Raw genomic sequence first — 14017 nt, forward strand, 5'->3', positions numbered from 1 at the left:
TTATCATAAAACATTCACTTATTTTGTGCACCTGTCAAGTCCTCAGGTGTAACTGTTTGACCATCTTATAATTAAACATTCACTTATTTGTGCACCTGTCAAGTCCTCAGGTGTTACTGTTTGACTATCTTATCATTAAACATTCACTTATTTTGTGCACCTGTCAAGTCCTCAGGTGTTACTGTTTGACTATCTTATCATTAAACATTCACTTATTTTGTGCACCTGTCAAGTCCTCAGGTGTTACTGTTTGACTATTTTATCATTAACATTCACTTATTTTGTGCACCTGTTAAGTCCTCAGGTGTTACTGTTTGATTATTTTATCATTTACATTCACTTATTTTGTGCACCTGTCAAGTCCTCAGGTGTTACTGTTTGACTATCTTATCATTAAACATTCACTTATTTTGTGCACCTGTCAAGTCCTCAGGTGTTACTGTTTGACTATCTTATCATTAAACATTCACTTATTTTGTGCACCTGTCAAGTCCTCAGGTGTTACTGTTTGACTATCTTATCATTAAACATTCACTTATTTTGTGCACCTGTCAAGTCCTCAGGTGTTACTGTTTGACTATTTTATCATTAACATTCACTTATTTTGTGCACCTGTCAAGTCATCAGGTGTTACTGTTTGACTATTTTATCATTAACATTCACTTATTTTGTGCACCTGTCAAGTCCTCAGGTGTTACTGTTTGACTATCTTATCATTAAACATTCACTTATTTTGTGCACCTGTCAAGTCCTCAGGTGTTACTCTTTGACTATGTTATCATTAACATTCACTTATTTTGTGCACCTGTCAAGTCCTCAGGTGTTACTGTTTGACTATCTTATCATTAAACATTCACTTATTTTGTGCACCTGTCAAGTCCTCAGGTGTTACTGTTTGACTATTTTATCATTAACGTTCACTTATTTTGTGCACCTGTCAAGTCATCAGGTGTTACTGTTTGACTATCTTATCATTAAACATTCACTTATTTTGTGCACCTGTCAAGTCCTCAGGTGTTACTGTTTGACTATCTTATCATTAAACATTCACTTATTTTGTGCACCTGTCAAGTCATCAGGTGTTACTGTTTGACTATCTTATCATTAACATTCAGTTATTTTGTGCACCTGTCAAGTCCTCAGGTGTTACTGTTTGACTATCTTATCATTAAACATTCACTTATTTTGTGCACCTGTCAAGTCCTCAGGTGTTACTGTTTGACTATTTTATCATTAACGTTCACTTATTTTGTGCACCTGTCAAGTCATCAGGTGTTACTGTTTGACTATCTTATCATTAAACATTCACTTATTTTGTGCACCTGTCAAGTCCTCAGGTGTTACTGTTTGACTATCTTATCATTAAACATTCACTTATTTTGTGCACCTGTCAAGTCCTCAGGTGTTACTGTTTGACTATCTTATCATTAACATTCAGTTATTTCTGTCTGTTCAGAGCTGGACGACTGGGATGTGATAGCACCGGCTGAGATCCCCCAGGCCAGGATCTCCAGTCTGTTGGACAAGAACTCCCTGCTGGGGGCCATCACCAGTAACATCTCCACACACGTGGGCAAGACCATGACCTCCATGCAGAGAGCCATGGGTGAGTGATTACACACTAGCTTTGGTCAGTGAGGGCTGAGGTGCACGACAGAGTTACCACCCACAGTGTTGGATTGGTTGAAACTGAGAAGTGTTGTGATTTCAACAAATCAGAACCCGCAGTTTGTTCTCTCCCGTTTGGGTCAGGCACCCACTTTCAGTTCGTACCCCTCAGCCCAAGGGAGCTCTGCAGAGATTTGAAATGAGTTTGCTGGTTAATTGTTGGCACAGAAATTAATTGTAGTTGTTGATAATTTGGGTACAGTAGAACCCCCCCGTGCAAGACCTCCAATTTAAAAAAAGAACAAGTCGCGTAAGACGAAAATACAACATTTAGTCAAGCTCAGTCGAACTCACAGAATGAAACTGAACGCATTGCATTTTTTCCGCAAGACCGTACACTCGTAGCATTGTCTGTCCACCGCTTGTGGCAAAGGCAGTGAAATTAACAATACTGAAAAGCGCGGTTAGCGGTTGCGCTGAGGAGGATAGCCCGCTTTTCTATATCTCTATTCTTTTTAACTCTCTGAACGTGTTTTTAATCCAAACATATCATATCTATATGTTTTTGGAATCAGGAACGGACAAGGAATAAGATGAAATTGTTTTTAAATCGATTTTGGAAATTTAATTTTAATCATAATTTTTATATTTTTAATTTTCAGAGCTTGTTTTTAATCCGAATATAACATAATTATATGTTTTTGGAATCAAAAAATGATGAACAATACGATAAACGTATTTTTGGATCGTTTAATACAAAAATAATTTTAATTACAATTTTCAGATTTTTAATGACCAAAGTCATTAATTAAATTTTAAGCCTCCAAGCTGAAATGCAATACCAAAGTCCGGCCTTCGTTGAAGATTGCTTTGCCAAAATTTCAATCAATTTGATTGAAAAATGAGGGTGTGACAGTGCCGCCTCAACTTTTACAAAATGCCGGATATGACGTTATCAAAGACATGATTTATCGAAAAATTAAAAAACATGTCCGGGGATATATTCCCAGGAACTCTCATGTCAAATTTCATAAAGATCCCAGTAGTTTAGTCTGAATCGCTCTACACACACACACAGATAGACACACACACACACACACATACACCACGACCCTCGTCTCAATTCCCCCCTCTATGTTAAAACATTCAGTCAAAACTTGACTAAATGTAAAAAGGAGTGCATTCAGTCCTAAAATGGACGCAGATTTACAGAAGGTCTGAAAATAAAATCTAAGAAAGCAATTATGGTCTTAAAAAGGGGGGTGGGGGGTCGAGGTCGAGTCTTATAGTTTTTGGGGGAGGGGGTCTTGAACAGAGGGTTTCGCTGTACACTTATCATCAGAGAAATTGCTCAAGGAATTTCAGGCTGCTATCCCCGTCCAACCACCCAGAGTTGCCTCGCATGTATGTTTTCCAAGCCCTGAGACTTTCTCCGTGAACTTGATCTTGATGGCGGTGGGATTGTCAGTTGAATAGAAACAGCAAATAATTGGATAGAGACATAAATGAGTATGACAGTAAGTAGACTACGGAATCTCTGTTGTCCAGGTTTCAGGCAGTCTGATGACTCTTTCAAGCCACTAAAGCCACCGATGTCTGACATGGAGTTTCACAACTACCTGGATTCCGCAGGGTTCATGGTCAAACCCAGTGAGTTCCGTCTCAGCATTTATCAGGGCGGCATCGAGGGATCTCTGCGACGAGTTGCGTGGCGCCATCTGCTAAACATATTCCCTGAGAACATGTCTGGTCGAGAGCGCTTTGACTATTTGAAGCGAAAAGAAAAGGTAAGTTCTTTGTCCTAAATTTAAAAACAAGAGTTTTTGATGACTGAAAAGATTGTGCACTATCTGATTGTTGTACTAAAATTTCACTGGAAAAGGTACTAAGATTTCACCGGAAAAAGTATTCATAATTCTTTTTTCACATCATTTATGAAAGTACTAGCTGACAAGTCTGATTGACTTAAGGTGAAAATAACAGGGTAATGGGGGTAAAATAAAAGAATGAAATTTGTAACAATAGGGACATGAACTCAAGTGAATGCTTATATTACGTGCCCCACGCAGTTGGAGAATGACACAAGCCAGAGGATTTGCTGCTCATGTTTGCTAAAAGGGAAAGGTATTAAAAGATAAGATTGAGTGCAAAGCAATTTTCACAAAAAATGCTGTAAATAACAACTGGGATAGGCTATAATGCGATGAATATTTGTAAAAAGAAATATTTAAAATTATTAATAGAAAGTACTTTCAGAAATCGAAAGAAAAGATTGAATACAGTCCAATTTGATAAGGAAATACTATTTTTATATTTAGTCAAATTTTGACTAAATATTTTAACATCGAGGGGGAATCGAAACGAGGGTCGTGGTGTATGTGCGTGCGTGTGTGCGTGTGTGTGTATGTGTGTGTGTAGAGCGATTCAGACTAAACTACTGGACTGATCTTTATGAAATTTGACATGAGAGTTCCTGGGTGTGAAATCTCCATACGTTTTTTTCATTTTTTGGATAAATGTCTTTGATGACGTCATATCCGGCTTTTCGTGAAAGTTGAGGCGGCACTGTCACGCCCTCATTTTTCAACCAAATTGGTTGAAATTTTGGTCAAGTAATCTTCGACGAAGCCCGGACTTCGGTATTGCATTTCAGCTTGGTGGCTTAAAAATTAATTAATGACTTTGGTCATTAAAAATCTGAAAATTGTAAAAAAAAAATAAAAATTTATAAAACGATCCAAATTTACGTTTATCTTATTCTCCATTATTTGCTGATTCCAAAAACATATAAATATGTTATATTCGGATTAAAAACAAGCTCTGAAAATTAAATATATAAAAATTATTATCAAAATTAAATTGTCCAAATCAATTTAAAAACACTTTCATCTTATTCCTTGTCGGTTCCTGATTCCAAAAACATATAGATATGATATGTTTGGATTAAAAACACGCTCAGAAAGTTAAAACAAAGATCGGTACAGAAAAGCGTGCTATCCTTCTTAGCGCAACTACTACCCCGCTCTTCTTGTCAATTTCACTGCCTTTGCCATGAGCGGTGGACTGACGATGCTACGAGTATACGGTCTTGCTGAAAAATGGCTTTGCGTTCAGTTTCATTCTGTGAGTTCGACAGCTACTTGACTAAATATTGTATTTTCGCCTTACGCGACTTGTTTTGTTTTGAGTTTGGGCATAAAAGAAAGTATTATCGACATACCTTAAAGTTTTCTTGGAGCATCTTCATGAGTCAGCATATCTCAAATTATGAGCATTAAGTTGTTTTTATTGTGTGGGTTTTTTTTTTGGGGGGGGGGAGGGGGGGGGGGTTGACATGCGAAAGATTAGACCATCTAATATGTCTGTAAGGCCAAAGAGGCTGATTTCTATACATGGACATTCTGTGGCAATTATGCAGGAATACTACTCGCTGCGAGATGAGTGGAAGGAGCGTTTTGCTGGAGGATCCACAACGGAAGAGGTGAAGTATGTGGCCTCCATGGTGAAGAAAGACGTTATGAGGACCGACAGGTCTCACCGTCTGTACGCTGGTAGTGACGACAACAAGAACGTTCTCAGCCTCTTCCACATCCTGGTCACTTACGCCCTGACGCACCCTGATGTTTCTTATTGCCAGGTTAGTGGTGCTGCGGTTTTGACTTTTGGTCCTGTTTTTATTCAGTTGCAAGTTGGCTTTTGCTGTTGTTTCCTGGTCAAACAAAAGATTTGCCATTTTTGTGATAGATTTGCCTTTTTTTTTTTAATTGTCTTTTTTTTTATTGATCTGTATGTACTATATACTGCAGCTGTTGTCTTTTACATAACTTGTCTTATTTATGACTGTATAATGCCAGTCACCATCTATATATATATATACGACTTGTGTCTGTCTGTGTGTGTGTGTGTGTGTGTGTGTGTGTGTGTGTGCGCGATGCACGGCCAAAGTTCTCGATGGATCTGCTTCAAATTTGGTGGGCATATTCAGGTACACCCGGGACAGGACACAACCTGGTCGATATTTCAACACGTGCTCTCAGCGCGCAGCGCTGAACCGATTTTGGTTCCACCTCAGCTACCCGGGCCCCCATACCGACACACCAAAGCCAAAGTTCTCGGTGGATCTTTTTCAAATTTGGACACCGTATTCAGCTACACCCCGGACACAATATCATCGATGAGATATTTCAACACGTGCTCTCAGCGCGCAGCGCTGAACCGATTTTGGTTTTTCTGTTCATTTCACCATTCCCAGTAACTCTTCCTTATCTTCTCCAGTGTTTTGCGTTTATCTCCCTTCCTTCGTGTGGCTTCAATCCATATTCCCGTTTCAGTCTACGTTACTATTTTTAGAATGTCACTGCGCTCTCCAGAACGCTTCCCTTGCACCCGTAAGTTGTTCTTACTGTCAAAGTGAAAACGTCGAATCAATTTATAGCCACGCGAAAAATACACTGTCACCTATCTCTATATATTTATAGATATAGATATACATATATATATATACGGCTTCTCTGTGTGTGTGTGTGTTTGTGTGTGTGTGTAAGCAACACCTGTGGATTATTGAGTTCTGTTTGTGATGGGGTCTAGCGGCTTTTGTCAGTCTGTATGTTCTGGCATTTGAGAAACCACAACAGATAATATAGGGCTAAGAAATAAGCTCTAAAATTCTCAATCCCGTTTGACAGGACTTCGCCTTCAAAGGTGATTGTGGTGAACCGCCACGCTGTCTGCCTCTGTCTCGCGATTCACCCCGGCGAAGCCGGGTATTCCGCTAGTGTTCAATATGTCACTTCTAGTAGCCTGACTTCTTTAGTCAGTGTTTTCTTTTAAGCTTTAAGCAGTGTATGGGCTTAAATTAAAGAGACATACAGGTGTCTGTTTGATTTTGATAGGTATGGTGTGCTAAGGTGGAAACGGTTTGAATACCTGTTTTGTTGATGTGGCCTCTAACGTAGTCATAAAATTAAGTTTCTCTTTTCCATCTGAGTTGTTCTTCAGTACTGGTGACAGAAAGGGGAAAAAGTTGTCAAAATTCAAATCTCTAGTTTTGTTTTTGAAATATAGCTTTTCATCAAGCAGAAATACTGTAGTATCTGATGTACATAAGAAAAAATCACTGGTTCACATGGTTCTTACATAATCTAACTTTTAAAGCTGGTTTTTGTGTGTCTGTGTGTATGTTTGTATGATGACGATAGGACCCGAAACGGCTGCACGGACTGAGACAGGAATTGCAGAGAATGTTCTTTGCCACTCGAGTCGTGTCATAGGGTACTTTTGGAATAGTAAATTTGAAAGGATTCTTTAAAAAACGGCGGAAAACATTATATACCCTGTGAGCTATCAAGGATCCTCACCGTCTGGGCTGTCGAAACACAGTCTAGTTAAAAGACGTTTTCAAAAGATACACTCGAAGCACTAATTGTGGCGAAGTTATGTTGCCAAATCATCAAAGATCAACATTTCACTACACGGATCGATGCACACAGTCGAAATAGATGTGACTTTCACACGACCGAAGACTACTTACTAGCAGACTAGCAGACGACAAGATCTAAATATCTAGATCAGTGTAAGAGCAATCCGTTGAAGAACAGTTACTCCGCTTATTCGTCTTCAGTTAAGCTTATTTCCCCTGCCATAAGTTTCCTTGCAGATCTGCAGTCGCGTAGTGAAATGAACTAGTGTCATCGGAAGATTCTTCTCAGTCAATGATCAAAGCACAGTAAGTTCTATGCTGACAAAAGTCACTTTAGGAAAACACGACCATTGACTTCATTTATGAGCCCAAAGGTAACATTATAAACAAGAATGTACGCATTTGACATTAAATGAAACATTCATAGACAGTTTCCAACTCACCAGATCTGCCAAAGAGCTGTCATTCGTGAAAAAAACGATGATTTTAATCAGACAGGTATCGGAAACAATCTCTTGGTCACCTGCGTTATTCCTTCCGAGGCGACGGGACGGCGCCACATTTGTTTGTTTATGGCTATTTATCGCGAAACAACACAGTTGAAATTTGTGTGTAAAATACCACAAATGTGTGGTGAATCAGTTCGTCATCTGCGTTTCGATGGTAATTCAGTCAGATTGGAGTTACTTTGAATCGAAGGCGAGGGTAACCTGCGTTATTTGTGTGACAGCGTGAACAAATTTGATTGCAATATTTTATACAGAAAGTAAATTTCAATGATTCTGGCTCAGACTTGTAGATCTGTTATGCAGTGTTTTGGTAGTGTATTTGCTTTTCTGCTATGAAGCTCATTTGGAGTGATACGCTGATCGAAGTGGGGTACCCTATGTGTGACATCAGCCGTATGCAGATTACGCCTCAGAACAATCTCGCATTTCACAAAGACAACAATAATTTGCAACATTTCAAGAACTGCATCAGTTTTATTAGATACTATTGCAACAAAAACAGCACAAACACGACTATTATCAACAACACAGAACGGGAGGCAAGTCTTCAAAGACACACCAAGTGTGCGTTCCCGTTTTTGGACGCCATTTTTGCTAGCATTTTCACAGTACATCTTAATATTTCCAGATCTTTTGAATGATTTTGGTATTTTCTTTGATTGTGCCGATTCTCCTATCTCTCTGGCATGTACTGGGTGCTTTGTGACCAGTTTCTCCCCTAGACTGTATTGAACAATGCGTCCGTGTGAGCTGACCCCCACTTGTGACCAGTAGCAAAGAACAACTCATCTACAATGTAGCTGATGCCCTGCAGATCCTACACAACGACTTCAAATGTTTCAGTAGGCTGAAGTACTCTATCACGAAAAATGCTTCCCTGACTTCAAATTTTTCAGTACGCTGAAGAACTCTTTCACGAAAAATGCTTCCCTCTCTCTTCAGGGCATGAGCGACCTTGCCTCCCCGCTTCTAGTGATTCAGAAAGACGAAGCCCAGGCCTACATCTGTTTCTGCAGCCTCATGAGTCGACTGCGCGGCAACTTCTCCCCCGATGGGTCGGCCATGATGACCCAGTTTCGCCACCTGGCCGAGCTGTTGCAGGTGAATGACCCTGCATTCTACGAGTACCTGCAAGGGATCAACGCTCACGACCTGTTCTTCTGTTACCGGTGGCTTCTGCTTCAGCTGAAGAGAGAGTTCCCCTTTGAGGATGCTCTGTACATGTTGGAGGTAAGAGTGGTGTGTGTGTGTGTGTGATTATAATGGAGGAGGCTGTGTGAGTAGGTCTGTAGATATTGTTTGGAGGAAGGGTCAGCTCATTGAAGAATTGGAGAAAAAGATTAGTTAGCCTTTGTGGTACATGTATAATACACTGGAGGTACATGTGTGTGTGTGTGTGTGTGTGTATCTATATGAATATGCTTATAGAGAAAACCGTGTCCATTCTAAAGCACTTGAGAAAGCTTATCATCCATGAACATGCTAAAATGTAGATACTTCACTTGTCTGACACAGAAGCAGAATTCTTCAGAGAACTGCCTGGTGCCTGATTTGTGAGTTTAAAGTTGCTGGTTTTTTTTTCATGTTTGTTTTTACATTTAGTCAAGTTTTGACTAAATGTTTTAACATAGAGGGGGAATCGAGTCGAGGGTCGTGGTGTATGTGTGTGTGTGTGTGTGTGTCTGTCTGTGTTTGTGTGTGTGTAGAGCGATTCAGACCAAACTACTGGACCGATCTTTATGAAATTTGACATGAGAGTTCCTGGGAATGATATCCCCGGACGTTTTTTTCTTTTTTTCGATAAATACTTTTGATGACGTCATATCCGGCTTTTTGTAAAAGTTGAGGCGGCACTGTCACACCCTCATTTTTCAATCAAATTGATTGAAATTTTTGTAAAGCAATCTTCGACGAAGGCCGGACTTCGGTATTGCATTTCAGCTTGGTGGCTTAAAAATTGATTAATGACTTTGGCCATTAAAAATCTGAAAATTGTAATAAATTTTGTTTTTATATAAAACGATCCAAATTTACGTTCATCTTATTTTACATCATTTCCTGATTCCAAAAACATATAAATATGTTATATTTGGATTAAAAACAAGCTCTGAAAATTAAAAATATAAAAATTATGATCAAAATAAAATTTCCGAAATCGATTTAAAAACAATTTCATCTTATTCCTTGTGGGTTCCTGATTCCAAAAACATATATAGATATGATATGTTTGGATTAAAAACACGCTCAGAAAGTTAAAATGAAGAGAGGTACAGAAAAGCGTGCTATGCAGCACAGCGAAACCACTACCGCGCTGAACAGGCTCGTCAGTTTCACTCCGTTATGCACAAGCGGCGGACTATGGTCATTGTGAAAAAATGCAGTGCGTTCAGTTTCATTCTGTGAGTTCCACAGCTTGACTAAATGTAGTAATTTTGCCTTACGCGACTTGTTCGATTTTATCTTGAACTTTGTGTAATTGGTCAGGTGATGTGGAGCACCCTACCCCCAACCCCACCCGAAACAGACCTGCCCCTTGTGGACCCGGACTACAACGTCAAGCTGCTCTCCTCCTCCCCCTGCTCCCCCACCTTCTCCTTCCAGCAGTCCGTCTACGCCAAGCTGCTCGCCATGCGCTGCTCAAACCGAGCCCGAGACCTCCCCCTCCCTGTTTCCAACGCCAGTGATCCCCCTACAACAGCACTGCCTGTTCAGCAGCCTGCAACCTCCCAAGGCACCATGTTTGACGTCTCCCCGGCTGATGACGATCGGGGGTTGGACTATCCTCAGATTGATGACATCATGACCAGATCGTTGCAGCAGCGGTCAAACAGCATTGACCAGGTCCTGCAGGATTGCGGCAGCGGCAACAACAGTCTGACCGTCCCTCCGCAGGAGTACATTCGCCCGCAGGACGGCGCGAAAGACTCTCCCTCTCACAGGCCAAAAAGGAGCAGCAGAAACTCCTCCCCTTCTCGTCGAAGAGGGAGGGGTAGTAACAATTCCTCCCCTACGCGTGGGCAGGAGAGAGGTAGCAACAAGTCTAGCCCAATTCGTGTTCAGCAGAACGGTTCTAAAAGTGACAGCTGCAGACTGAATGGAGAACTGTGTGAGGAGAATTCTGTGTCCGGTCAAGGTGATCGCATGCATGAAAATGTGGACAGGTTGCCTTCAAACCACAGGTCGTGTCCTCCTGAAGCATATGCGGCTTCCGATTCTTATCTGAACCAGGATGGCGTGTGTCCTACGGGCGCTTGCCTAATTCCGGACTGTGCTGTATCTGTAAGTCGGGACGTTGCAGAGAGTGCGGAAACGAACAGTAGCTATGCAAATATCAGTATTGAGGTCGGAACGGCTGATCTTTCCAACGATGTAGGCCCCATCCCCCGTAAACCATCAGTTCAGGAGGGTGATAAGGAAATGCAGTTCAGTCTGTCCTTGGAATCGAACCCTGCCAGCCCTGGCTCCGACAGTGACCCGGTGAAGAAAGAAGGAGGGGCAGAGGATGAGGGGTATTCCGGTTTCTTCGGCAGCATGAAGAAGCTTCTCGCCTCGCCCAAAAAGCGACCGGCCGACATCTTCATTCCTCGCGAAATCTCCTCCAATCAAAACTCCTGTTCCACGAACACCAGTTCCAGAGAACCTACAGCCGGAGAGGGGAATCTCCGTCGCGGCCACTCCGACTCCGGCGTGTCAGAAGGGGGAGTGGAGGGCGAACAGGCTTCCGGCAGTTGGCCCACTGGCCTTCTCCAAGCCCCCAAGCCCCGCCCCCCACCTCCTTCCATAACCCTCCCCCCTCCCCAGGAATTTGGAAACGGCAATCCATTCCTGATGTTCCTGTGCTTCACCCTTCTGCTGCAACATCGCGAGCAGATCATGCGTACTGGGATGGACTACGAGGATGTGGCCATGTTCTTTGACAAGATGGTGCGCAAGCACAACGTTCATAAAGTTCTCTCCCAGGCCAGGGAACTGTATACCGATTACCTTCGCGCACAGCAAGCCCTGGCTGAGCGGAAAGCCAACGATGATTATGGCCTCAGTGTATAAGTCAGCGATGAGTATAAATTCTGTGTAAAATTTAAAAAGCAAGGACTTTTAAGTCCTTCCTCTTCAAAGGTACAGTTGTGCATGGACTCAGCTCATATCTCAGAGCTGAAGGATTTCACTGCATATTGCTTTCTTGCAGAAAAACAACAACCTCTGTGCAGGCTAGCTTTGTGTCCAACAAGCCATCGCTGAGCAAGAACAAGTGATGAGTATGGTCTGAGGGAATAACCGAGGTCCTCACTTATGGGGAGCACAGTGCTGAGCAGAGAGCAGACCATGAGTTTAATTAAGGAGGGTGTAATTAAGTTACTGTAACTCAGAGAGTAAGGCCCGAAAGCATTCTCCGCTGAAAAAACTTTGTACATGCTAGCTGAGGCAGAATGCAAGCAAATTTACAGAGCAGCATCCAGCTGAGCTACAAAACAGCGTTCCCATCAAAGTGAATCTGCTTTGATCAGAGCTGGACTCAAAGTGTAAAGGCGATCATCAAGAAGAAGAATCTGCTTTGATCACATGCAGCTAGCTTTCGCTGAGCATAAAACAAATCCACAGCATCAGCAGATAGATGCGGGAGTTTTTGTTGTTGGTTGTACTGCAGCATTGTAGAAAAAAAAAGACAATGGAGACATGATGGTTATCAATTCTTCTTCTTCTTCTTCTTCAGCGTTCCAGAAATTCTGGTGACGTGTGAGCTCGTTTGCCCATTTGGGTTCCCCAAACTATACTCTGAGAGCATAGTCAGCTTCACTCCGCTTTCGTTGGGTAGGCATGCTGGGTATTTTCCTGTTTCCATAACCCACATGAACTCCAACATGGATTACAGGATCTTTTCCGTGCGCACTTGGTCTTGTGCTTGCGTGTACACACGAAGGGGGTTAAGTCACTATAGCAGGTCTGCACATAAGTTGACCTGGGAGATCGGAAAAATCTCCACTCTTAACCCACCAGGCGGCAGCGACCGCGATTCGAACTCACGACCTCCCGATAAGGAGGCCGACGTCTTACCACTGCGCCACTTCGCCCGTCAGTTATCAATTCAATGTGTGGGAGAGGAAGAGAGTTTCAACTGTGTTCATTGGAAGTGCCATGATGCCATTGACATGTCCCTCAAGTTTTACTTTATGTCCTGTGGACAAAGCGAGACTTGTTTTACAAGACTTACTGACCAGTATCAGCTCAATGGGCATGCATGCGACTCGCTGAAGCGGAGATCTTGCTGCTATGCTCACAGATTTATCTCATCGACTAGATAACAGAGTGAGACGTCATCCTGCCTTTACTGAGATGGCTCCAGCAAAGTCAGGCATTACCTTAACCTACCAAGGAAGTGCATAATTAGTATAGTGGAACCACCCTTTTAAGACCCCCCAATTTAATACTCCCACCTTTTTAAGACCTTGTTTTCTCAGACTCTGTGTTCTTATCCTCTGTAAAATTACCCCCAGATAAAGACTCCCTCCTTTTTAAGACCTGATTTTCTAAGATTTTTGGAGGTCTCAGAAGAGGGATTCCACTGTACTTGCAATTTGTGTACAAGAAGACAGTGATGTACTGTACGAAAGTGATTCTGATCATTCCTGCTGTACTACCAGCTAAATGGTGAGACATTGTGACTGCGCACAGCTGCCCAGGGCCGGATCTGGGGGGGAGGTTCCTGGGGTTCCGGAACCCCCCCCCCCCCCCCCCCTGGCCATCCAATATACCTCTCAGAGAAAAAAAAATGTGGACTTTGGACCCCTGCCTTCAGTTGGAACCCCCCCCCCCCTCAAACGAACTTGGTCCGGCCTTGCTGCCTGACTGCCAGCATTAAGAAAACACTACCAGAAGGCTGGGATTTATTTTTAGGGCGTTTACCTGCTGCCAGGTGTACTTGTGAGATTGACTGGAGCACCATGAAACTGAATTATCTTCTTCTTTGTTCATGGGCTTAGACTCCCACGTTTACTCATGGTTTTAGCACGAGTGGATTTGTACGTGTATGACTGTTTTTACCCCGCCATTCAGGCAGCATACGCCGATTTCGGGGGAAGGCATGCTGGGTATTTTTGTGTTTCTATAACCCACCGAACTCTAACATGGATTACAGGATCTTTTCCTTGCGCACTTGGTCTTCTGCATGTGTGTACACACGAAGGGGGTTATTAGTCACTAGCAGGTCTGCACATAAGTTGACCTGGGAGATCGGACAAATTTCTACTCTTAACCCACCAGGCGGTAGCAACCGGGATTCGAACTCACGACCTCCCGATTAGGAGGCCGATGTCTTACCACCACGCCACTGCGCCCGTCGAAATGATCAAAAGGAAAGCTAACAAGCTCATGTAGGCTTGCACGTCTCGGTATATGAAATAGAAGTTTGGAGCATAAACTGATGTAACTTACAGCTGTGAGCTGAACTAAACTGGAAAGCTGACAACTAGCAGTAGCATACAGG

At 42.4% G+C, this 14017-nt stretch overlaps 1 protein-coding gene across 1 annotated transcript in view; it reads left to right on the forward strand.

The window, feature by feature from the left end:
- The window catches only part of LOC138964440 (TBC1 domain family member 25-like), a 30596-nt gene extending 17284 nt beyond the window's left edge, over positions 1-13312 (forward strand). The window contains exons 4-8 of the mRNA XM_070336393.1: positions 1457-1606; positions 3157-3395; positions 5027-5245; positions 8479-8766; positions 10021-13312. Coding sequence (XP_070192494.1) covers positions 1457-1606; positions 3157-3395; positions 5027-5245; positions 8479-8766; positions 10021-11583 — 2459 coding nt within the window. The 3' untranslated portion in view covers positions 11584-13312. The remainder of the gene's footprint in view (positions 1-1456; positions 1607-3156; positions 3396-5026; positions 5246-8478; positions 8767-10020) is intronic.
- The last annotated feature ends 705 nt before the right edge of the window (positions 13313-14017 follow it).

This window comes from Littorina saxatilis, linkage group LG4, assembly GCF_037325665.1.
Source record: "Littorina saxatilis isolate snail1 linkage group LG4, US_GU_Lsax_2.0, whole genome shotgun sequence".
Lineage (NCBI taxonomy): Eukaryota > Metazoa > Mollusca > Gastropoda > Littorinimorpha > Littorinidae > Littorina > Littorina saxatilis.